Genomic DNA, 25035 nt, shown 5'->3' on the forward strand with positions numbered 1-25035 from the left:
GATGAAAAATTCCTGCAGCTGGCGGGCAAGTGACAGGCGAGGATAGTGTGTCTTTGGAGCTGCTGTGGGTTTTGTGCTCAACTGGAAAGGAGTCTCAGCCATGAGGTTGAGAGCCAGAAGGATGCTGACACGCTGTCCACTAAACATACAAGGAGTGACTTTCAATGAAAATATCAAACTTTTTAAACACCCTTTAGAAGAATCTTTCACAGAAAATCTCTTTGCTATTGGGTTTTGAAAGTGTGCCTGTATCAGGAAAATGACCAAGTGATTGGAGCGAACGTCCCAGAAGACATAACGTTTTGCCAATTCTAACTCGTACTCCCTCCTGTCAGAGAGCTTCTTTTATTTCTTTCTGCTGCTCATCCCCTACCTTCCAGTATGATAGCAGTGTTGTCTTTTAAAGAACTGATCATTCAGAATCCCTGCATAGAATTTAGGAGGTTGTTTGGTATATTTCCTGTCCCTAAAGAATCACCAAAATATGACAGACACCCAGCTCCAAAAGTCAGAAATTTTTCTGATTCTTCAATCTGATGCCACATGTATTTTACAGATAAGAAAACAGAGGCCCAGAAGAGTGCAGTGACTTGCTGAAGGTCATAGCTTGTCCTTTGTGAAACTTGGACCAGAGTAGGTCTCCTGACTTCTGGCCCTTTTCTTTCTGTTGTCCCTTGGTATCACTCATGTAGAGATTTATTTAAAATGTTGTCAGCAGTTCTGTGGCAGTGACATATGATTAGATGACTGTGTAATTGCACAACTCATGGATGTAACTCTGGGCATTGTGTGGTGCGTTAACTGGTGTTTTAACTTCCAGCAGGGGCTTTAGAGCAGCAGGGAAGAGTTTTAAGGTTCTGGACATCAGCATTCTTTTCCCATGAGCTTGCAAAGACTTTGGAACAGGAAGTCTTGTTTCCACACTGAACCTGCCTCTTCTTTTCTCTTTGGCCACCACTTCTTGTTGGCCCATGTTTCTGAAACAACCTTGAGATAGCCTCTGTCTTTGTCTCGTCCTTGCTAGCATACACACTTCAGATTGAGCCGACATCTGGCAAAGACGTATCTCTGCATGGGATCTTGCGTAGCCATCTAACATTTGGATTATGGTATATTTTGTTTTCTCCAGTGGCAGACCTTTTTAGAAGAGTAGGAATTTGCAAAGTCATTAGCTTCGTCCCCTGGACAAAGACAGCCAGCGTGGTCAAACTTCCTGACCGCCTCTCACCCCTAGACTAGTGAAAGGGCTTGCTTAATGTAGTCACACACCCAGGTTTTCATACAGAGAGATACTCTGATTCTATTCTAAGTTATTCTTAGTACACTACCCTTTTTACTTCAGAAAGATTTGAAATGTCCCTGATCCTAGGGCAGAGGTCCCCAAACTGGCCTGTGATCTATATTTTTGGGAAACTTAAAAAAAAAAAAAATCCCAGGACCCTACCCACACCTACTGAATCAGACTGTTTATCAGCAGTTAGCTTATGTTTACCAAGTACTTTATCAGGGACGTAATATGTACTTGGTATATTGGGTACTTAATAAGTGACATATGAATTTATCCAGAGCCTGCTAAAAGGACCAAAGATTTTTTTAAAAAACAGTGCACTACTTTCAGTGCAGCTTTTTTTTTTTTTTTTGGCCTGCAATAATATGAGAGTGAATAGTGAAGGTCATTCTCTAAACATGTTCAGAAATGGCCCATCTGAAAATGGACTGGCCCACCTGTGGAGTGCCAGATGAGAGCTACTAAACTGCAGAGAAATGTTTTAATTCAGGACTTTAACAGAGGAAGTAATTTTAAAATGTACACCTAAGGTAAATGGGTAGAAAATTGTCATGAATAAAATACTTGGAGTTAAAATAGGCTATTTTTATTTATTTTAAAACTCAGCATCTTTTAATGAAACTTGATTCTTAAAAAACACAATCCTAAAATACACATTTGGCTGTCCTTGTCCTCAGGCAAGTGGTGACCATCGTTTTACGCGTGCACTGAATACAGTAATGACACATACTCTGCCTGAAAGCTGTTATGCATTAATACTTATTTACTGCCTTCACGAAGTTCCTCTAATTCAGTCTTCCGGTTTTACAGGTGAGGGAACCTGAGACCCAGTGAAGAGAAGTAAGTTGCTCCAAATGTGTTGATCAAGACTTTTATAGGCACATAATAGATACCTACGTAAACTAGCTGAAGCACAAAAGAGTAATGTTCAAAAGATAAGGTGGGGGGTGCTTTCTCAGGGAACCAGGAGCAGGAGCGCTGCTGGCTGTGGGGGCGTCTGAGATGAGGAGCAAGAAGGCTCTTGGTGGTGGGGTGGGATGTCTCTGTCTCTCTCATACCTCTGCCATTCTCTGCTCTTGCTTTGGCTTTCTCATCCTCTCTGCAGGTGGACTTTCCCTGTTTGTCCATCCATGTGGCTCAATATGGCTACTGTCCAGCTCCCACTTGAACTTGTCACAGTTTAAGTTGCCTACATGGACTTACACCAACTTCTACGTTTCTGAGGGTGAGAAACTGATTGGCCCAAGCTTGAGCCAGATATCCTTACTGGTCCCATCAATTCTGGCAAAGATGAGGCTGATGGTATTAGTAAAAACATGCCTGGTGGGGAAAAGGGAGTGTCCGGAGACAGGTGAATGACTGAATCAAGCAGACTCCCCAGAGCTGTATTCTTGAAAGTCTACCAAGAAATTGTTGTATCCTAGGAAGAAAATGAGAATTTTAAAGAAGGCAGTGGCAGTGACAATGGGAAGAAGTAAGCAGATTTGAGAGAGATGGAGAAAAATCAGTGCGCTCTAGTAATTAGTTGGATGTTGGGGAGAGGGAGTTGTTGAAGACAGGAGGTGTGGGAGCTGGAGTTCCCATTCATGATACTAGGAAACATGGGACAGGAGGCTTGAGACAGGTGGGAAGGACATATGGGGTTTGATTTCGGTTTAAACATCTTGAGTTTGGAGTACTTGTCAAAATTAAAAGTGGGAATGTCTATCAGGTTAATTGAGAAAGTCAAATATGGGTCTGGACGTCTGGGGAGAGTTAATCTTGTGAATATAATTAAAGGATACTGAAATGCTTAAAGGGTAAACTTGCTTCGGGAGCATTTATAGAGTGAACAGAGATGACTCAGGACTGAACCCTGGAAACACTGGCATTTAAGAACAGGAAGATGACGTGCTCTAAAGGAGATTAAGAAGTGGACAGAGATAGGAGAAGAACTGAGCATCCTGTGTCCTTTCTTTGGAAGCCCAGAGGGAAAGCTCTTAATTTAAGACTGTCACAGATGAAAAGTACGCGTGATGGTCAGGTAAGATAGCATCTGAAAACTAGTGAGGTGCAGAGCAGGCCTTGGAGAGGGCAGAAACCAGATTACAGGAGGTTTCTGAACGACTGGCTTCCCTCATAGCTCAGTTGGTAAAGAATCTGCCTGCAATGCAAGAGACCCTGGTTCGATTCATGGATTGGGAAGATCCACTAGAGAAGGGATAGGCTACCCACTCCATTATTCTTGGGCTTCCCTTGTGGCTCAGCTGGTAAAAAATCTGCCTGCAATGTGGGAGACCTGGGTTCGATCCCTGGGTTGGGAAGATCCCCTAGAGAAAGGAAAGGCTACCCACTCCAGTATTCTGGCCTGGAGAATTCCATGGGCTATACAGTCGATGGGGTCCCAAAGAGTTGGACATGACTGAATAACTTTCACTTTCACATTTTCACTTTCTGAATGACTGGGAGGTAGAATATGGAAGGAGAGAAGAGTATTGGCAGTTGGTAATATTTGGTTGTGAAGGAAGAGGAGGAAAGGGGTGGTAGCCATTTGGATCAAGGAAAGGGTGAAGAGATGCTTTTTTCTTTTTCTTCTTTCTTTCCAATATCAGAGAGACTTGGAACATGTTTAAATATTGGTAAGAGAGAGGCAGTAGAGAGAATCAACTGAAAATACAAGAGAGGAGGGATTATTCCTGGAATGAAGTCCTTAAAGCAGGAGTGATGGTCACTGGAGACAGGAGGGGGATGGAGGCAAGGAAGGGAGTGATCCAGAGAACTTAGAAGAGAGAGGGCTGTGAAAGTTGAGGGACACGAGGTGGATTCAGGATTTTTTAGGACTTGAGAACTGTTGGTAGGAAAGGATGGTGGGAGGGAGATGACGGCTTTTGGGGTTGAGATTTTCTTAAATGATGCTTTTGACCCTGAGAGTAATTTTAGAAACAGAAGTGGATAGTTGTACTCTATAAATCTATGGACATGAGGAGAAGGTGTTACACTGGGCAATAGGATCTCAGTGCCTTTGAACTCTTGTCTGAGCCAGGTTGTCGATGTGCTCAGCATTGGGGACTCAGATTTCCTAGGATTGAATCACTAATTACAATGAAGTAGGCTCAGACCAGACAGCATCTCTTAATATTCAGCGTCCAGAGAAAAGCCTATAAGCATCTTTCTGTTTAGAATTTCCCTGAAAACAGTTCCCTCACCTCCACCACATATCTTGCTCACGTAAACTTTGGTCTGATTTTGTCTTCTGCTAACTGTTTTTCACTTGGCCCCAAACCCTGGACTTGTGGTGATTAATTACTGCTTGAAGGCTGAGAGGTAAGGTCCCGTGTTCCTTTTCCAGCCCTGGTAATGGGAGGCAAGTGCGGTGAGTTCTTCCTCCTCCTCCACACAGGGCTTCCCCTCTGGCCAAGACCACGTTTCCCCAGTGCCCGAAATTTCCCAGGGCACCTTAGTGAAGATGAAGGTCAAAGAGATAAACCGAGGATGGTGAAAAGACTTTGAATTTAAGCATACGAATGACATCTCCTCCAGCCCCACTGCCTCTCTGACGTCAAATGTAAGCCCCATCAAAATGTGCCACTGCTTGGGGGGGTCCCTTACACCCCGCCTGGGGACGGATGTGGGGGTGGGGATGGTCAGGGGAGGTCTCTTGCCAGTGCCTGGTCTCCTTTCTGCCATGATGCAGATTGCAGACTGCCTCCTGCTGTTGGGGTTACTGCAAAGGGCAAGAGAATAGGGATTAGGGCCAGCATAGAGTGACTGTAACTCAAGCTTTGTAGCTGAAATCCCTCCCTCAGTCTGGTCCTGCAGGCAGGTCTGGGAAATGATCTCCTCTTTCCTGAAAGGTAGAAGATGTGCTGAAAACTGACGCCCCAGGAGTTACTTGGCGCTCTCCCATATTGTTGCTCAGCTTTCCCTGTCATGTGGTTGGGGGGGTCACCTAGAATGGAACCGGGTAGGAAGAGTTAACACGAGGGTACCATTTCTCCCTCGTTGCAGGGGAGTGCAGTGTTTTACAGAGCAGCCTGGTTCCTCAGGCCAGCACAGCAACCCACTTCTAACTGGGTGGACCGAAGGTCAGAGTGGAAAGTTCAGTAGATTCGTTGCTTTGTTCTGTCTCACTTTCCTTATTGGTAAAACAGGACTTGAGTCTCTGAATGGATGATGGATATTTGGATGGGAAAATCACAGAAGAATGTGCTGGAGGAGACTTTATTTATTTACTTATTTTTAGTATTTATTTATGTACTTGGCTGTGCCAGGTCTTAGTCACAGCATGTGGGATCTTTAGCTGCAGCATGCAGACTCTTAGTTGCGGCATGTGGGATCTAGTTCCCTGACCAGGGGTCGAACCCAGGGCCCCTGCTTTGGGAGCCCAGAGTCTTAGCCCCTGGCCCACTAGGGAAGTCTTTAGAGGAGACTTCAGAAGCATGCTGTGTAGGTGGGCTTTAGGAAATGGGCCTGCTAGGCACAGATCCAGGGCACAGGGCACATGCCTAGGTTATTGAGGTTCTCCTGCTTAGAGAGTGAGATAGGCGGGTATAATAATACTGCCTCACAGGGTGGTCATGAGGATGCAGTTAGTGGGTGCATGCGAAGATGCTTGGCACAGAGCTGAGTCTCGGCCGTGCTGTTTCTGGACGTGTCCTAAGCAGATGTGCTGTCAAGTGGAAGGTGCAAAGGTCGATGGAGCATAGGCCACGTGGCCCTGATGCTGTGGCGTGTTTTATTGTATGTGTGTTTCTTTCTCTTCATATTTTGATGACATTGGTGTTAACAACAGAGCAGCTTTTTCAGCCAGCTGTCTAGGGTGGTGATGCTTCTGGGCAGTGAATGACTTGAGTTTTTGAACTCAGAGGTCATTGTTTTCTAGGTCTATGTGCCTGTCTGTCACCAAGTGAACTCAGGCCTTGAAGAACTTTTCATAAGCATGGTTAATTGAGCTGATTTTTATAATTCACCGGCATTCACTTTTTGAATGTTTGTGTGTGTATCATGCGTTTATATCGCGATGAAACTCAACCATAATTGCTAACATATAAATATTTAAAAATAGTATTCTGTTAAGGGCTAATGCTCCTTTTATGGTTAGTGTCAGTCATATATTTTAATTGTGAAAAGTCAGTGAAAAGAGAAGTCGAGCTAGAGTCGTGGTACTGGGGAAACCTGGGAGAGTTCATGGGGCTTTCTAGATTCCTCTCAAGACCACTTACTCCTTCTCAAGGCCATCATCTTTCTCCTTTTGTTCCTGCTTAGTACCGCCATCAGAGCACTCAGGGACTGCTCCACCTCACTGCCCTGACCATCATGGAGGTTCGGGAAATCCCAGGAAATTAGCCCGTCAGGATCAACAAAATATCAGAATTTAAAATAAAGACAGGATCAGTAACAGCCCTGTGCCCAGCCATACTGGAGTCTAAGACAAAGCGAAAAATCAATACTGATCCTGTCTTTATTTAAAATTGAAATTTTTCTCATTCTGGATTTTTTTGGCCATTATTTTCACTTAAAAATACATTAAAATGCCATGTATCTTGATGATTGAGTTTTGGGGCACTTGTATAAATTTCATGCCCCAAGCTATTGCCTCACTCTCCTCACCCCAGTCCCAGTCCTGGTTTTACCCCAGGGGCAGAAGAAATTTTCTCTGGATGGATTTTCATTCATTGGTTGGTCTTGCTGTGCTCCTTCCTGGTTGTTTTTGGAATGGAAATACTTTCTTAATATGCCTCCCAGGGTTTGGAGCACAGGTTTTTCTTTAAAAATAAACAACAGAAAGTGTTTTTTTTTTCTTTTAATAATTTAAGAAAGGTAATATATGGTCATTATTGAAAATCTGGAAAATAAAAGGATAAGGAAGAAAATAATCATCTATAATGTCATCTCTCCCAGGTAACTCCGTCTTAGAAAAATTTTTGCATGTTTTTAATCATTGCATTTTGTTGTATTTTCTTCTGGTCTGTTCACTACAGATATGCATTTTTACATAGCTGTTCTTAATAAACTCAGAACTTTGTATCTTATTCTTTTTATTGAATATATTGTGCACATTTTAACATTAAAAATGTTCAGTATTTTAATGGCTATGTAATATTCTCTTATGTGAACAAATTTTCATTTTTTAACCAGATCTTTTCTTATTGGACATCTAAGTAATTTCCATTTTTCATGCTATAATTTTTTTCATTTGAGCATTTTTGTACACAATTTGTGAATATTTCAGAATATTTCCCTAGGATAGATTCCCAGAAGTGAAATTTTGGAGTCAAAAGATCTATTGGGCTTTTTATACATGTTTCCATGTTGCTTTCCAAGCAATTCCAGCTGGCGTTCCTACCAGAAGGTATGGCTGCCTAACTCAGACTGTTTGATTTAGCTTGGGGAATACTCAGCTCTCATTTTTTCCCTCCCCTCAACTTTATTTGAACTGTAGCCTTAACAGAACTGGATGCTTGTGTGGTATCCACAACTCTTACTTCCCGGTTGGCTGGATCTGTTCTTCAGGTCACTTTCCCTTCTTTGTTGGGCATAAACCTCTTAGAACCCTGTGACACCTTGGTCTCTCCCGGTGCCTGTCCATGCTCCCAGATGAGTGAGCACTTTCCTAGTTAAGCTTCAGATATTTTCCCCCTAGGCTTCTGGCTGCTCTGCTCTGACCCCATAGCCTTTTTCTTCAACCCTTTGATGAGATGCTCCCAAGACTGATTATTGGAAGACTCCTCTTTCTCCCTAACCCATATTGCTCTGTTCTGTTTTAGTTGGTTCTCATTATCGATCTAATTGATAAGCTTATGCTGTTTTGGTGTCTGGACTGTTAAGGCTTGGTCTCTGCTTCAGTGAAGCTTGGTTTCTTTATGTTTTTTGGCTCCTGGGTCTAGTTTGATCTCAGCTGTGGCCAAGGAGCTCGGGAGCTGGCCATCCCTGGAGCTTAACAGCATCACTGTAGTTCCCACTGAGAGCCAGAAACTGATTCCACAGCTCTATTTCTCTGCTGGGTTTCCCAGCTCCTACTTCCTTTGGAGCCCCTCACCAAGTTTCTCTTTTCCCGCTGAGGAATGTCTTGAGCTCTCAGGTCTTCCCTGGTGCAGAAGGGAAGGACACTATGGTCTCCCGGCAGATTTCGCTAATGTACAGACAGCATTTTCATGTCGGGCCAGGGCTAGGGTGAGACACTCACCTCAGTGCGGAATTGAAGACAGCACCCAAAATCTTAGTTGTCAACAGCAGTGTTTTAATGTAATATTTAAAAGATAAAAATGAATACAAGAAGGACTTCCTTGGTAGTCCAATGGTTAAGAATCTGCCTTGCAATCTAGGGGACATGGGTTCGATCCCTGGTTAGGGAACTAAGATCCCGCATGCTGTGGGGCAACTGAGCGTGAGTGCCCTAACTACTGAGCCCACGCTGCAACTAGAGAATCCATGTGCCATGATGAAATATCCTACATGCTGAAACTAAGACTGATGCAGCCAAATAAATAAATATTTTTAAAAAATGAATGCAAGAAACCATGGTAAACAAAATACCAGAATTTAAAATAAAACCAATGTCAGTTTAATAGTGCTGTACTTAGCTGTAGGTGCCGCTAGTGGTAAAGAACCTGCCTGCCAATGCAGGAAACTCAGGAGACAAGATCCTTGGATCAGGAAGATCCCCTGGAGGAGGGCATGGCAGCCCAGTCCAGTATTCTTGCCTGGAGAATCCCATGGACAGAGGAACGTGGCAGGCTACAGTCCATGGGGTCACACAGAGTCAGACACGACTGAAGTGACTGAGCCTGCATGTACCCAGCTGTGCTGCAGCCTGAGGCAGGAGGAACAGAATCATCAATACTGACTTTGTCTTTTTGTACCTACAGCAAGTAACTCACTCCACTCACCCTGATCTTGACCCTGGCTTTACACCAAAGGCAGAGGAAGTTTCCCCACATAGATTCAGTGCGTTGTTTGGTGCCGGGTCCTCCAGGGCCCTGCAGAGACTTACCTTCTTGACAGGCCTCCCCAGGGTGGTCCATGGCTGAGCTCTTCTTTCACTTAATGTGAGCGACTCCACCCCGTCAGTCTGAGGACCCCACTCCATCTGGGAACTAAATCCTCTCCTTTATGATTGCTTTCTGATGATCTCCGGTAAAAGCCATCTCCTCGGCCTCCCCAAGTAACGAGTGCTTTGAGTGCTGGGGAGTCTTATCTCCCCAACTTCCTTGGTCTCTGAGCCCAAGGAAGGCTGCAGCACAGACCATCTCCCTTGTTCAGGTGCCCTGTATCTGCCCTTTCTCAGATGGATTTTCATCATTTTCTTACTTAGAGCTTTGTATATTAATGCAGCTTCTGTTTTAATGTAAATCTAGTTTTTTGTTTGTTTTTTAAAGTATTTGTTTATTTTACTGTGTTGGTCTTAGTTGCAGCATATGAACTCTTGGTTGTTGCATGTGGGATCTAGTTCCTTGACCAGGAATCGAACCCAGGCCCTCTGCACTGGAAGCATGGAATCTTACTCACTGGACCACCAGAGAAAGCTCTAAATCTAGTTTTTAACTTAAGAATTCTCACTCTTCAAGTATAATTTTTAATACACTGTTTTAACACTCTGTTCTGGATGTTTTCTGTTAAAGGAAACTATGGTTAAAATTATTAAAATTTAGATTGTATCAGAGCTTATGTATTTTATAAACATACTGGTGCAAGGTGTCTTAGGGTCATTGGGTTGCAAGGAACAGAAATTTAATTCAAATTAGAGTAAGTCAAAAGGAATGCATTGAATAAATATAAAGGAACCTTCCAGAACCCAACAACAGGAAGTGAAGCTGGATTTTGTGAGTATTGGAAAGTTATCAGGTGTCTCTCTGCCTATCTCCCTCCTCTTGGAGCGTCATAGTCTCGAATTGCAGCTTCTTCCAAGTGTCTCCTCTGATGTCTTGCCCCTTTTTTTTTTGACAAAATACTCTTCTCTGCTTATTTGTGAGCATGTATATGATTGACAGTAGCTACCAGCCTGGTCCGCATGGTTGTCCCACACTGTTTTGATTCCAGTTCCTAAGTTGGTACTCAGATTCTCAAGAGAGAGTGTGTGGCTGCTATCTGATCCTGGTCTAGGTAGTAATGGCCAGTAGGAGGCAGCCATCTGATGATTCTGATCATCATTTCAGCATGGGGTAGAGCGTATGGTAAGCTAGGCCAATGTGTTTCCTACAGTGAATAAAAATAAAGTAAAATCTTTGCCCTTTGAGAGAAAGATTATAGTCCTTCTCAAAGACTGGTTTGCAGACACGTGGGATATAATCAGGGTTAGAAAATAAGGCAGGGATGGGGATTCTGTTAGGTCAAAGTTCACATAGAAGCTCAGGTTTGAGTTGCACTTGGACTTACAGCTACTCGTTTACTAATTAAAGAGAAGGCAGGCATTCCAGATACAGAACATGAGCAAAAAGCACTGAGGCACTATGGGACACCGTCCAGTCCCTCAGCTCTATGTGGGCTCCAGACTCTCATGGGCCTTGTCTCTTACATTAAGGGTAGGATTTCATCTTGTAGGTGGTTGGGGCTAGAGGAGTATTGTCAGCAGGGAAGTGGCATTCTCACATTGCTATTAATTTATGAAATATCTATTCATCATCTATTGTGTCCCAAGATGGGCTTCCCTGGTGGCCAGTGGTAAAGAATCCACCTGCCAGTGTAGGAGATGCAGGTTCGATCCCTGGGTCCATAAGATCCTCCGGAGAAGGAAATGGCAACCCACTCCAGGATTCTTGCATGGGAAATCCCATAGGCAGAGGCTCGCAAAAGAGTCGAACACGACTTAGTGACTCAACAAGAACAGCAGCAGCAAACGTACCAAACACCGTGCTAGCCCTGAGGACTCCAGGAGAAACAAGCTCTTCTTGCCATTTTAATTTTCTTTGGTGACTCATTTTTCAAGTGCCCCACCTCGAGAATAACGTGGAATGTTGTTCGTACAGTTGCATGGTATTCCAAGTCCTAAAAGCGGTGTTTAATGATAACCTTAAAGTATACATATTATACTTTATGAAAAAATGTAAAGTATCGTAAGTATATAATAAAGTACTATGATGACATAGTACTTTCCTGCCAAGGCAGAAAAAGTGGCTCCTTCTTTGCTTTAGCCTGTCTTGTAGGGAGATGAGCATGTCACAGGAGGTCACAACACACTGCGCTGAGTGCAGCAATAAAAGTACCGGCCAAATGTGTGATAATGAAAGCCAGGGGGATAAAGTAATTATCCTCTAATTAAAAAAAAAAAGAGAGCCAGGGGGGCAATTATCAGGGAAAGGGAAGACTTCATGGAAGAGGTGTTATCTTAGCAATGTTAAACTCCTTTTATCTAGCAGAGGATCAGGTCAGAATGTTCTCCGCAGAGGGAATGACATGCAGCAAAAAAGTTATAGTTCTGAAAGCTTGGTGGTAGAGGAGAGAGCATGGGAAGATAGATTCTGGGCGAGGACAGGAAATATTCAGGTTATCAAGGTCTAGAGCGTATTTTGTTGGTGGGAGTGTAAAGTGATACAGCCACTTTGGGAAAAGGTCTGGCAGTTTCTTCTAAAACTAAATATATACCCACTCAGTGGCGTAGCACTTACACTCTTATTTGTTTTAGTCGCTAAGTTGTGTGCAATTCTTGCGACCCCATGGACTGTAGCCCGCCAGGCTCCTCTGTCCATGGGATTCTCCAGGCCAGAATACTGGAGTGGGTTACCATTAGGTATTTACCCAAGAAAAATAAAAGCATATGGCACAAAAAGACTTGTAAAAGAATGCGTTTAGAGTTTTGTTCATAATAGCTCCACATTTGAAATAACCCAAATGTCGATCAGTAAGAGAAAAGATACATAGATCAACAATAATAGCAACAAACTACTGACACCAGTATAAACTATTATGTTAAATAAGAGATCCTTACACAAAAAAGCACATACTGTATGATTCCATTTACATGAAGATTTAAAGTTGATAAAACTAGAAGTAGATTGCATCCAGGGGGGATATGAGGGTGGGATTATCTGGAAAGGGGTTGAGAGAACTTTCTGTGATTCAGAGGTTTTATATCTTGTTAGGGGTTTGGGTTACTTGAGTGTACATTCATCAACACGTATCCAATAATATACTTAAGATCTATACATTTCTCTGTAAATAGATTTTATTTCTACCCAGCCCCTCCAAAAGAACTGTAAATTCTGAATAGTAGTTAAAGATATGCTGAAGTGTTTATGGTGAAGTGCACCAAGGTCTACACCTTTCTTGGAAATGCATCAAAAATATGAGTTGATGATTACATAGACAGATGATAAATATGTGATAAAACAAGTGTAGCAAAATGTTCACAATTTGTGGACTCTAGGTGGTGAGCATATGGAGGTTCACCATATGAAAGTATGATCTTTTTGATTTTGCTGTGTGTTTGAAATTCTTCACAATAAAATGGGGGAAAACGTAAAGATTCTTAGCATACTGCTGCGTTCAGGAAGTTGGTCTTTATTCTGATTTTGGGAAGTTAATGAATCCTTTTAAGAGGAGTTTTTAGACGATTATAAGACTGGAAAGAGATCCAAGGCATGACACTAAGAACTCTATTTTAGTTCCGATAGGAAAAGAGAAGAGTATGAAGGAGAGTCAGGGGTGAAAGAGCAGTGTGAATTCCAGGGAGATTTAAGGGATAGAATTGTTAAGACTTGGGTAATGGTGAGAGTTGGGGTGGGAAGGAGATTGGGAGCTGGTGCACAGGTACTAGGAAGGGGTCCGAGACCTGGGAGCTGGTGGACGGTGATGGGTAGTCTGGTCAGACATCCTGAACTTCAGAAAAAAGGCTCTAGCATGAAATGAAGTTGGAATGGGCTGTGATTAACTGTTGGGAGCTGAGAGAATGTCACCCTGCTTTCCAGGTTGGGGACTTGTCTCCCTCATAACCAGGAGGGTCGAGGAGATTTAGGGTGACCTGGACAAAGCAGATGTGTTTTAAAATCAGTTCTAATGAAACCTAAAGAAATTGAAAACTCTTCTATTATGTACCTTTGATGTCAGTGCCTGTCCCAGGAGAACAAAAGACACAGCTTAGCCTGGCTGCTGAGCTCAAATAACCACAATAGAAAATGCTCTTTCTGGAACAGAGCTGGTTAACCTGATCTTACTCTGAAAGCACAAAATGCAGAAACTGAAGTAAGCTTTGAAGCATGAAGTTAGAATGGAATGCTCTGGAATTAACAGTTGGAAGCTAAAAGAATGGCAGCCAAACTTCGCAGTTCTTTGGAGAAAGTGGGTGAGTAACACACATGGAGTGTTGGTGGAGGGACCTCCCTGGTGATCCAGTGGTTAAGGCTCCTCCTTGCAATGCAGGGGATGCTGGTTTGATCCCTGGTTGGGGAACTAAAATCCTATATGCCTCAGAGCCGCTAAGCCCGCATGTCTTGACTAGAGAGCTCCTGCACCGCTAACTACAGAGCCCACACGCTCTAGAGTCTGCGCCCTGCAGTGGAGAGCCTGCATACTGCAGCTGAGACCCAAGGCAGCCAAAAATAAAATAAGTATTAAAAAACAAAGTGTTGGTGGAAATGATTCGAGCTGGGGCTTGGGTGTCTGTGGTGGGGGCTGACGACCCTGGGCACAGATTCTGCGCCCTCTGGCCGGTCCCAGCTGCTCTTCAGGTTTACACACCATTTACTAGAAGATAGCTGGCACCAGTGGCTTGAGGGAGGGTGGGGGCGAGACAGTTCCTGCCCAAGAGGCTCTTCACTCCTTCAGGTGAGGGATGAGGCAGCAGTGGGCACAGGGGTTTTGATTTCTTTTCCTTCTCAACTGAAGAGGGTTTTTCTTTTCAGCTCAAGTGTTCTTTTTAAAAGAATCACTCGTGGAACAAGTGGCACTCTGACAGTGTGGAGGTTTCTGTAGAGATTGCACCTGTGCTTGTTACCCTAGAATACCATCCAGTGAGCTCTGTCTCAGAGGACCCACTGTCGTGCTGGGCTGTGCACTCAGGTTTTGCTCTGTGGATGGGCTGCCTCATCACCCACGGACCTTCTCAAAATGTGTCCCTTCTTCCCCTTGCTAGATTCTAACCTCCTGAAAAGTCGGCACTGTCTAGTGTGTCTCAGTTTGGTGTGGTGTGGGTTTTTTGGTTTTGTTTGCTTGTTTTTGTTGGTATACTTAGGGTGCTGAGCAGGTACCTGAGGACTGCTTATGCAGCGGGCACTGTGCTTCATGACACAGGCCTCAGTGAGATAGTTGTCATCCTTGTCCTTGTGCAGTTTACAGGGTTCAGGGAAAGAAGCCATCAAACCAGGAATTAACTACCTAAGTATCGAATTATGCCCCTGATAACGTTCGGAAGGAAAGAGGAGGGTGTGTATATAACAAGGTATGTAACCTGATCAGAAGAGGAAGGGAGTGGGGACTGGGGCAGTCAGGGGAGGTTCATCAGGGAGATGACATCGAGCCTGAAACATGAAGGATGGCTCGTGGGAGCTGCTCAGGCCAGGAATGAGGTGAATAGGGCAGAGGGAGGGATATGCATAGCCATCTTTAGGTAGCGTGGAGCACAGCAACATGTGGGAAGAAAACAGGCAATCGTGGCTGGAACAGAGTGAGCAGTGAGAGGCTGTGATGTGAATGAGGCTGGAGAGATGTGAGCTCAGTTGCTCACATCATATCATGGGGTGCTTTGCGGGCCATGTCAGTGTTTGGAGTTTCCTTCTAAGGAGGGCCAGAAGCCACGTGGATTTTCAAACAGAATGATACTCAATTTCTGTTTTTATAAGATCACCCTGGCTTGTAGTATAGAGAAGAGAAAATGGCTCAGCATGACTTGGGGATATCAGTGAACAAAGACCTCAGCCCTGCTAATGTCTCTCACCATTTCTGCATTTGCTAGACAGCTAATGCCATGGAAACAGTTCCGACAAGGCGGGCCGGGTGGCTCTGGGAAAGACCCTCGTCTGGTCAACCTCCAACGGTGACAGTCCAGGCCCAATGTGCTCTGGTTTTATGTGCAGTAATTTACAAGCCTCTGCTGTGTGTGAGCCAACCTGATTTCTTTCTTTCTTTTTTAAACTTCTCATGTTATATTGGAGAATAGCCAATTAACAATGTTGTGGTAGTTTCAGGTGAGCAGCAAAGGGACTCAGCCATACATATACATGTATCCATTCTCCCCAAAACTCCCCTCCCATCCAGACTGTCACAAAACATTGAGCAGAGCTCCCCGTGCTGTATACAGTAGGTCCTTGTTGGTTATCTGTTTTAGATGTGGCAGTGTGTACATGTTCATCCCAAACTCAACTGTCCCTCCTCCTAATTTCTTAAACTCTGACCTTTTGTTCCAGGCAGGCAGGTACCTTCTCTGGCAGTTTTTGGTGGATGGAGGAGAATTTTGCCTAGAGAGAAGCCCTGAACTGCAGATGTTCCCCAGTTGTTACAGTCCTAGAAAGGAAGAGCCAGCTGCCACCTGCCCCGTGTTCAAACTGGGCTGTGGCCGTGATTGGGTTCTGTTGATATTTCTGGACCACTGCCAGAGTTTGCCAGTGTCTGACTGTGCCCACAGCTCCCGATGGGGAGAGAGGAAGTTGAGAACCTCCAGTCATCCCCCATCTGGGTGTTCCTTCTGCCTGGGGCAGGGACTGCTTTGACACGTTCCCCAGAAGGAAGCTGGCACATGGTGATTTTAATTCGAGGCTAGTTAGGCGAGATTGACTTAAAAAAAACAAACCCCAAGTCCCCACTGAAATCAGTGTTGAACAAATGCTGCAGATTGACCTTTTCTCCTGCAGAATCTTTGCTGTGCTCCTTGCCATCTGTTCTAGAGTTTAGAAAACTTTCGTTCCTTCTGAAACTTCTGGCAAAATGTGAGTCAGTCGTGGATGGGGGTTTGTCAGCCTCTTGTCACTCCCTGCGGGAGCTCACAGACACTGCACCCGAGTTCTCCCTCCCACCAGGCCCTGCGCAGGTCCCTTGCCTTTCACCGTGTCTTTTCCCATACGTCCCCTGGTAATGGAGGTGTCCTGCAGGGTCTGCTGTGGGGAGGGAGAGTCAGCAGCGAAGGAGAGTGGACCAAGGTCAGGGCCAGGAATTGGTGTGCCTGGATTGCGGCCCTCTGGCCCTGCCTCTAGGTGGCAGCACTGGGAAGCCACTTGGACTTTTCTCTGTGCCTCAGTTGCCCAGCAGGTCAAGTAGAGTTCGCCATACATGTCCCGCTACTTCACAGGACTCTCGTAAAAGTCGAAGTTGGGCTGTCTCATTCAGTCCTAGCCTGGAAATGGGTTTCCTTGACTCGCACAGGGGTGAAGAGCTTTTCTACAGTTGTAGCCAGGATTTATTTATTTATTTATTTATTTTTAATTTTAATTTTTACTTTATTTTACTTTACAATACTGTATTGGTTTTGCCATACATTGACATGAATCCATCACGGGTGTACATGCGTTCCCAAACATGAGCCCCCCTCCCACCTAAAAATCAGGAGATTTCTCCTAAAAATCGAGCTTCTTTTGGAAATCAAAAACCTTGGCAGCCCTCAGCCCACATTCCTCCATGGCAACAGCTGGCCTTCACTGAGAAGCAGCCGCCTCGTGAGCGGGGCGTGCCCTTTCTGGCTTGCCCGGGGCCGCCCCTGCTCATGATCTCCCATCAGCAGGCTCCCTCTGTGCACTCCCTGCCTGCACTTTCTCCCTGCTTTAGCTGGTCTGTCTGGCCCCTGTAGGTGTTCGAGTTTATGCCCTTTATCTCAAGAAGATAACTCCAGATTTAGAACTTTAATGACATTCATTTAGATACCACCTGTACCTACCATAAATACAGAGGATTGGGTGGGGAGGAGGTAAGGCCAGGCCACCGGTATTCATCATATCCCTCCTGTGGGTATGATGGTGTCTTGCCTGTCATTCAGTCCTCCCCAAAGCTAAGAGGTGAATCTCAGCCACCCTTGAAAGGTGAAAGGACGGGGCCTCAGGGAGACCGCGGCTCTCCTGAGCCGGGGTTTGAACCTAACCTGCTGGACTCCGCAGGAATACTCCACGGTCTCAGTGTAGAGTGGACCTGGTGGCCCTGCCCCCACTCCCACCTCTACAAGCTGCCTGTGCACATATGTGTCAGTGGTAGGCTTGTAGGTAAAGGCTGTTTGCATGACTCGCAGTGCTTACTCCTTACATTTATGTAGGGATATGGAATCTTCTTTGGGTTTTTTTCTCCTTTAAAGCAGAGTTTCCCCCCTTTTTTCTAGCATCTTTGTCAGAATGAATATTCAGCAGATAAAAGGAAGCTGTGTGTAGAGCCACTGCAGCATCTCCTGTAATCCTAGGTCTCTGAGGGACCCATTCATTTAAATACCACTGATTTGGTCTTAATTTCTGCAGTTGAGGAAATGGAGACCAAAGAGATCCAGTAACTTATCCAGTGTTGTCCTTTCTTTTCTATCTCCTGGGTAAATACCACTTTAACTGGATTTGCTCTCTGATTATTATTTGTTAATTAATTAATTTTTGGCTGTGCTGGATCTTCATGGCAGTGCGTGGGCTTTCTCTGGTTTTGGGGTAAGGGGCTACTCTTCAGGGGCGGTGGGTGGACGTCTCATTTTGGTAGCTTCCCTTGTTGTGGGGCACGGGCTCTAGGCACGTGGTCTTCAGTGCTGTGGCGTGGGCTCAGCTGTTTGGAGGCATATGGAATCCTCCTAGACCAGAGATTAAACCTGACTCCTCTGCACTGGCAGGCGATTCTTATCCACTGCACCACCAGGGAAGCCCTCTCTCTGTCTGATTCTTTAGTGACGCTTCAGAAAGCTGTTTAAAATTATTTTATGCTAGCTTTCTGTTAGTTCCGAGAGAAACTGCATTAAGTAAATAGCAGTCATTGGGTTAAACCTCATTTTGAAAGAGAAACACAGAACGTGTAGGATGGGGAAGTGGAGGACGTGAGCAGAGTGTGGGTCTGGGTGAAGTTTCCTGCATCTTAGTCTCCTCTGGCTCTGGTTTCTGTTTCCTTTCTTCTCACACAAGTGGAAGCCATTCCTCAAGGTGTGGATGGAACCCATGATAGGAAATGAAGTTTCCTTTTACCTGCAGGAAATAAGCAAGCTGCAGATGCTGGCAACCCAGACTCCAGGCTCGATTGCTAAATATCCACCAAAAACCTCTTTGGCAGCAAATCCAGAAACCCTGTCTCAGCACCATGATGGGCTTCTTTGTTTCACGGTCTAATCATTCTCATTGTCCGCCCAGCTGTTCCCTATCTCTGTGCGTATCACTGCTCAGATCATCAGTTTGGTGCTTTCCTTCTCTTTTCACTCACCTTCCCTCCCATTCGTCCTTGCTAAGTGGAGTCACTGGTGTCTTGATTCATTCAGAACAGCCCCCAGGGCCTGGTGCCACCTAGCATGATTGCTTATTTGAGATAAAGCCAGGAGCAGTACTACAGTTACTTTAAAAGCCCCATTGCCAGTGTTGAATAGCATGATCAGGCTCCTTGAGAAGGTTCTGTTTAAAAGATTTCAGTCCAGATAATGATTTTGATGACCATGATCTCCTGTTGATGTCAAAGTTGAACAAGATTTTAGAAATTATATAATCCCCTCTGTTTGTATTACAAAGGGCTTCCCTGGTGGCTCAGATGATAAAGAATCTGCCTGCAGTGCTGAAGACGTGGGTTCAATCTCTGGATCAGGAAGATCCCCTGGAGAAGGGAATAGCAACCCACTCCAGTATTCCTGCCTGAAGAATCCCATGGATAGAGGAGCCTGGCAGGCTAGAGTCCGGGGGGTCACAAATAGTTGGACACAACTGAGCGACTACACTTTCACCTTTTCTTTCATGTATTACAAATTCTCACTTTCCTTTTTTCCCTCAGGGATGGATAGCCATTTCTGTCATCTTCGCTTGAGAGGTAGAAGTCCAAGTTATCTCAGTAATTTCACTGGTGACTTGTTGATACTGTGCTCATTAAAGCCTTTTATCAGGACAGTGGTAGGAAGCAGGTAGACCTGAATTTAAAAGATGAGCGATCTCTTGGGAAATGCAAATTAAAATCACAATTAAATATCACTTCACACTCAAGAAGGCAATGGCAGCCCACTCCAGTACCCTTGCCGGGAAGGTCCCATGGATGGAGGAGCCTGGTAGGCTGCAGTCCACGGGATCCCTAGGAGTCGGCACGACTTCACTTTCACTTCCATGCATTGGAGAAGGAAATGGCAACCCACTCCAGTATTCTTGCCTGGAGAATCCCAGGGCCAGGAGAGCCGGGTGGGCTGCCGTCTATGGGGTCTCACAGAGTCGCACTACTGAAGTGACTTAGCAGCACCAACACACTCAATAGAATGGCTAAAATAGGAAGACCAATAAAACCAAGTGTTGGTGTTAGAACAGGGTCCATATTTCTCAGTGTGTGTGTGTGCTCAGTTGCTCAGTCCTGTCCAGCTGTTAGAGACCCATGGACTGTAGCCCACCAGGCTCCTCTGTCCATGGGATTTTTCAGGCAAGAATACTGGAGTGGGTTGACCTTTTCTTCTCCAGGGGATATTCCCCACCCAGGGATCGAACCCGAGTCTCTCATCTCTTGCATTGTGACAGGGCGGTAATTAGCTTGAGTTGTATAGTAGCTGCTCCTTTACATGGACCATATACTTTGGCTTACCACAATCTCCACCACTCTCTATAGTCTTTTCTAATCTCTCCTCATTAAGAGGAAAGCTAATTCATTTTTGAGGACTCACTATGTGTCAGGCACTGTTCTTAGGCATGAAGATACAGAGGGGAACCAAACACAAAACCTCTAATTCATATAGTGAGTGGAAAGTACCCATCTGCATCATCAGAAATTAGAGGGAGAAAGTGAGGCCAAGAGTACTGTGTATTTTAGGGAAAGTGGGAGAAATCATGTTTCTTTGTGGAAATTAAAAAAATTTCTGCATTTAAAATGAATTGGTAAAAGTGAGTCTGTCAAAGTTATCTTGTCCTGCCTCTTTCCCTTGCCTCACATAATAGGTCAGATCCTTTTTCCCGTTACAGTTTAATATGTTCACGAATTTTCCCAAGAAATGGATTGCAGCAAAATCCTGAAGATTATCTTAGTGTTTTAAAAGATGCCAGTAGGCAGAGCGATTGGCACAGGCTCCATTGGGCAGACTGGCATGGGCTCTGCTCAAAGTTAGCTTTTCTTCCCTCTGTGCAAACTCTCCAGCTCTGCTTTAGATTTTTCCATTTAATCAAGATGTAGGGATGCAACTCAGTCTTAGGTAAGCACCTCTCTTGAAGCCTGATAGCTGCCTTCTGTAATCCCCATACCCTCTTCAGCTGCAGGCTGAGCCTCTTCTCACCCTGATGGGCATGGCAGATGTGGGCCTGTGGTGAAGAAGAGTGGTGCTGTTTGCTCTCTACCTGAAACTTACACTCCTCTTAGTCAGCCATTGGTGAAAGGGACTAACATTTTTAAACTGACAAATCCTATCAGGCTTTGATTTTTTTCTTTTTCAAGGTTTTTTTTTTTTTTTTTGATGTGGATCAGTTTTTTAAGTCTTTATTGTCCTTGTTACAATATTATTTCTGTTTTGGTTTTTAAGCCCTGATTTAAATGCTTCTTACCTGAAAGTGCCCATGTGGCGCTAGTGGTAAAGAACCCGCCTGCCAATGCAGGAGACATAAGAGATGCAGGTTTGATCCCTGGGTTGGGAAGGTTCCCTGGAGGAGGTCATGGCAACCCACTCCAGTGTTCTTACCTGGGAAATCCCATGGACGGAGGAACCTGGAGGGCTACAGTGCTTAGGGTCTTCAAGGGTCAGACGCGACTGAAGTGAGTTAGCATGCAGCACGCACCTGCAAATAAGCCCCTTGATAGGCATAGATGCCTAAAACGTGGTTCTGTTTGTGGGAAGCATAGTGGCTCATTTCTTTGTCTGTAGATTAATGTTGGTCATAGACTTTGAGAGTCTGGCCTGGCATTTCTCAACCAGTTATGCTTGACTGGATCCTGCTGTAGGCCTGGGAACTGATTCTCCAGTCCTGTCTGGAAATCATCTTGCTACCTGGTGAAGAAGGCTGCACTGCTCCCACCTGGTGGCAGTTATCTCGAATTGCTACATCACCAACCTGCTCCTCCAGGCTCACCTTGTCCTTGAGTGGTGCCACATGTCACAGAGCTGTAGGAACAAGTCATTCCCAGCTTCTGCTCTGCAGCACTGTCGGGTGTCTCCTTGTGATCTAAATTCCTATTGCACAGTTTTCACTAAGTGGAAAGAACGCTTTCTAGATAATTAGGACAGTAACACCGGCCCAGGTTCTGCCCACAACTAGCCATTGGGTCCTAAAAATGTGGTTCCTCCCCGAGAAAGCAAAATGCTAGGACTTAACACTCTGTAGCAGCTCTGCTTGAAGAAGGAAATGGCAACCCACTCCGGTGTTCTTGCTGGGAAAATCCCATGGACAGAGAAGCCTGGCGGGCTATAGTCCATGGGGTTGCAGAGAATCAGACATGACTGAGCAGCTGAGCACAGCACAGAACCATGGCTGGTGCAAAGTCTGCACTTCTGTGATTTAAAGAGAGATTCAAAATCTGTAAAAGGAATACCCACTTGTATTGTTCACACAACAATTATGATTATACATAGAAATTTTATAATTTATCATTTATATTAATACTATTATTTTCTCCAAGTTTAATTGCTTATAAGGCACATTATGAATTTAATGGCTTTTGAGGGGGAAAGGGAAGACAAATACTACTGCATTAAATGTACATATTTATTACAAGAAAATTCTGATCCTAAAAATTAAAATGTAAAAATATGCATCTTAGAATTGCTTTCTTTTGCATGTGTGTTAGACTTCAATCTATTGTCGATGCTTGCTAGGGTTTTAAAAATCTTTTATGGTAAGTACTCAAAATTGTAGAATTAAATCAACGGTTGAGCAGTATGAGTGGACTTTATTATAAGAAAATGAAAAATGTTATTGAGGTACAAAGATTAGAGAGATGACAACTGAAATGAAAGACTGGATGGTAAATTTTAGTGTTTACTTGACTACTGAAGAACACAATGACAGGAAATATACAAACATGCAATCTCTGCTAAATCATTATCAAAATGCACATTTGGAACATTTGAATCTGTTCAAAAAATTTTTAACACAGAATTATGTGTGTGCTTTATGAAAAAACGCAACAAAGCTGTATGATTAAGGTTCTCTTTGGTTGCATGGAACAGAATCCTACTCAAGTTAATTTGAAAAAAAACCCAGTTATTATAAAGATACAACAGGAAATACTGAGAACATTGACAGACAGCTGCTGGAGGGCTGCTGGGTCTTTGAGGATTTCGAGTGGAATGGTTGGGACTCAGGTCTTATATCACAGGCCTGAGGTCTCTATAATCACTACTAATGACCCTGTCTCATCCCAGGACTATGCCATAACCCCAGCTCAAGTTCCTGTACTGCTGACTTCTCTCTGTGTTCAGCTCCATCCAATTAGTCATCACCTCCATGCAAAGAGGGCTTCCCTAGTAGCTCAGCAAAGAACAGCCTGGCAGTTTTTTTCAGTACCCAGGGTCAATGTGCAGGGTAGTACAAGCTAAATTAATGCAGGTGTGTGAGCAGGGATAGACTAATTGTCTGATATAACTGCTGGTTATCCCAAAGCTTCACCTTTGATAGCTTTGCTGCACCTTATCTACCCAAACTCTTTTTAACAGTGGCACTGAAGGCCTCTGACAGTGTTTGAAGAGTGAGGTCAAGGTCAGGGGTTCTAAGAATTTGTGGAACACCAAAGTATAACCAGTTTAGAGCATTGAAGGATTTCTGTTAGAGTTATAGTAATCTCTTTTAATGAATTATGAACTGTGTTTTAGAGGAGGGTTAGTGCGGACATTAAAAAAAATCTGCCCAATAATCATCGTGCTTCCCTGGTGGCTGCTGTGTAGAGTAGCTCTTTCCTAACTGTGACCATGTCTTCTCAACAGCCCATGAGGTAGGGAGGGCAGAAGTAATCCTCCAAGTGTATTGTTGATTAATCAGGGGATGAGGTGAGGAGGGATGAGGAGAAAGGAAGGGAAGGAGATTCTCGAAATTGATTGCCAACTATCTTAGAACGGTTTTCGAAATAATTTCCAGGCCTCTCTGTTTAAGTATTGGACTTAGGTGTTTTTTGTTTTTTGTTTTCTTTCTTTCTTTTAAAGAAGTCCTTGGTTGAATCTAATCTCTTGGAGCCTCTGTTTTCTTAATTGAGTAACTGTTGTCGTACAGGGAAGAATATCACCTGGCTTCATAGGATTGTGGTATGAATTAACAAGAGCTCAGAGTGCCCAGGAGAGTGATTCCCTGGTGGCTCAGATGGTAAAGCATCTGCCCGCAATGCAGGATACCCGGGTTCGATCCCTGGGTTGGGAAGATCCCTTGGAGAAGGAAATGGCAACCCACTCCAGTGCTCTTGCCTAGAAAGTTCCATGGATGGAGGAGCCTGGTGGGCTACAGACCATGGGGTCACAAAGAGTCGAACACGACGTGAGTGAGTTCACGATGACAGAGTGCCCAGGAGAGCAGGTGGAATGTAGTTGGTTCTTTTTTTTCATCTGTTCGTTCATCTGTTTATCTATCGTTCTCCTGTTTCTTTTTTTTTTAGATAGGAGTTTAGGAACAGTTTTTCTGATTCTTGCTAGCCTATCCCACAACTGATACCTCTGAATCCCAGAATCTTAAGAACACATTTTGTGCCAGACCAGCTCTAGGCCTAGCTGACCATGGCATCAGAACCATTAGCAGTGACATCAGCAGCCTGCAGCTACATGGTCATTTGACTGACTTCTACAACATGACTTACAAGAGTTTGTGTGTGTGCTTCTCTCCCAGGTGGATTTGCTATCGTGTTTCTGGTGAGGACAAGCAATGGAATGAAATGTGCCTTGAAACGCATGTTTGTCAACAACGAGCATGATCTCCAGGTGTGCAAGAGAGAAATCCAGATAATGGTAAGGTTGCCCATCAGACTTGGGCTCACTTGTTCAAATGTTGGGGAGGGACTATGCCCTCTCATAAGAAAGCCCCAGGGGGTGCTTCTTTCCTTCCCTGAGATGACAGTAAGGCCTCGCCCAAGATGGGAGTGAACAGCCAAGGGGTATAGGGTGTTGCTCCTGCCTCAGTCATTCTCAGCTGGAGAGTTGAGGAGTAGAAGCATATTGAGAGAACTGACCAATTTTCAGATCAGAGAAATAGTTTGAGGCACTGGGAAAAACATACTTAACAGCTTGGTTCCCAGAATTATTAATAGTCACAGAGATCAGAGGTTGCCAACGAATCTCTTCTTGTAGTCTTATCATCTATCAGCTACCAGTCCTAGTTTTCAGCCCTCAAGTCCTTCATCACTCTGTGAATGATGATGGAGCCTTCCACATCTTTGTATTTTGTCCATGTTGTCCTTCCCCCCAGAATGCTTCTCCTTTTTCTTTTTTTGCCTAGAAATGCTTACTTATACATACTCTGATTCCATTTATAAAAGGTTAAGAATAAGCAAAAGTGATCCATGGTAACAGAGGTCAGAAAGTGGCTATCTGGTTGTGAGAAATTCACTAGAAAGGGGTGTGTGGGAGCTTTCTGGGCCACAGACATTGTTCTGTATCCTGTTTTGGGGAGTGGTTATGGCTGCACAATTGTCAGACCTCAGTTGGGCACCTTAAAATCTGTGCCTTTTATATATTAATTATATCTCACTTCTTAAATCCTCAGTTTTCAGGATTTAGGTTCCTCTTGTGTTTCAAGAAAGAGACCCCATCTGTTAGATAT

The 25035-nt window shown here is 44.3% G+C and overlaps 1 protein-coding gene across 4 annotated transcripts in view; it reads left to right on the forward strand.

Annotated features, from left to right (window-relative positions):
* The window catches only part of AAK1 (AP2 associated kinase 1), a 162503-nt gene that overhangs the window by 50982 nt on the left and 86486 nt on the right, over positions 1-25035 (forward strand). For all 4 annotated transcript variants that reach the window (XM_068975781.1, XM_068975772.1, XM_068975790.1 and 1 more), the window contains exon 2: positions 24106-24224. In XM_068975781.1, the coding sequence (XP_068831882.1) occupies positions 24106-24224 (119 nt within the window). The remainder of the gene's footprint in view (positions 1-24105; positions 24225-25035) is intronic.

Source organism: Capricornis sumatraensis, chromosome 1 (genome assembly GCF_032405125.1).
Source record: "Capricornis sumatraensis isolate serow.1 chromosome 1, serow.2, whole genome shotgun sequence".
NCBI lineage: Eukaryota > Metazoa > Chordata > Mammalia > Artiodactyla > Bovidae > Capricornis > Capricornis sumatraensis.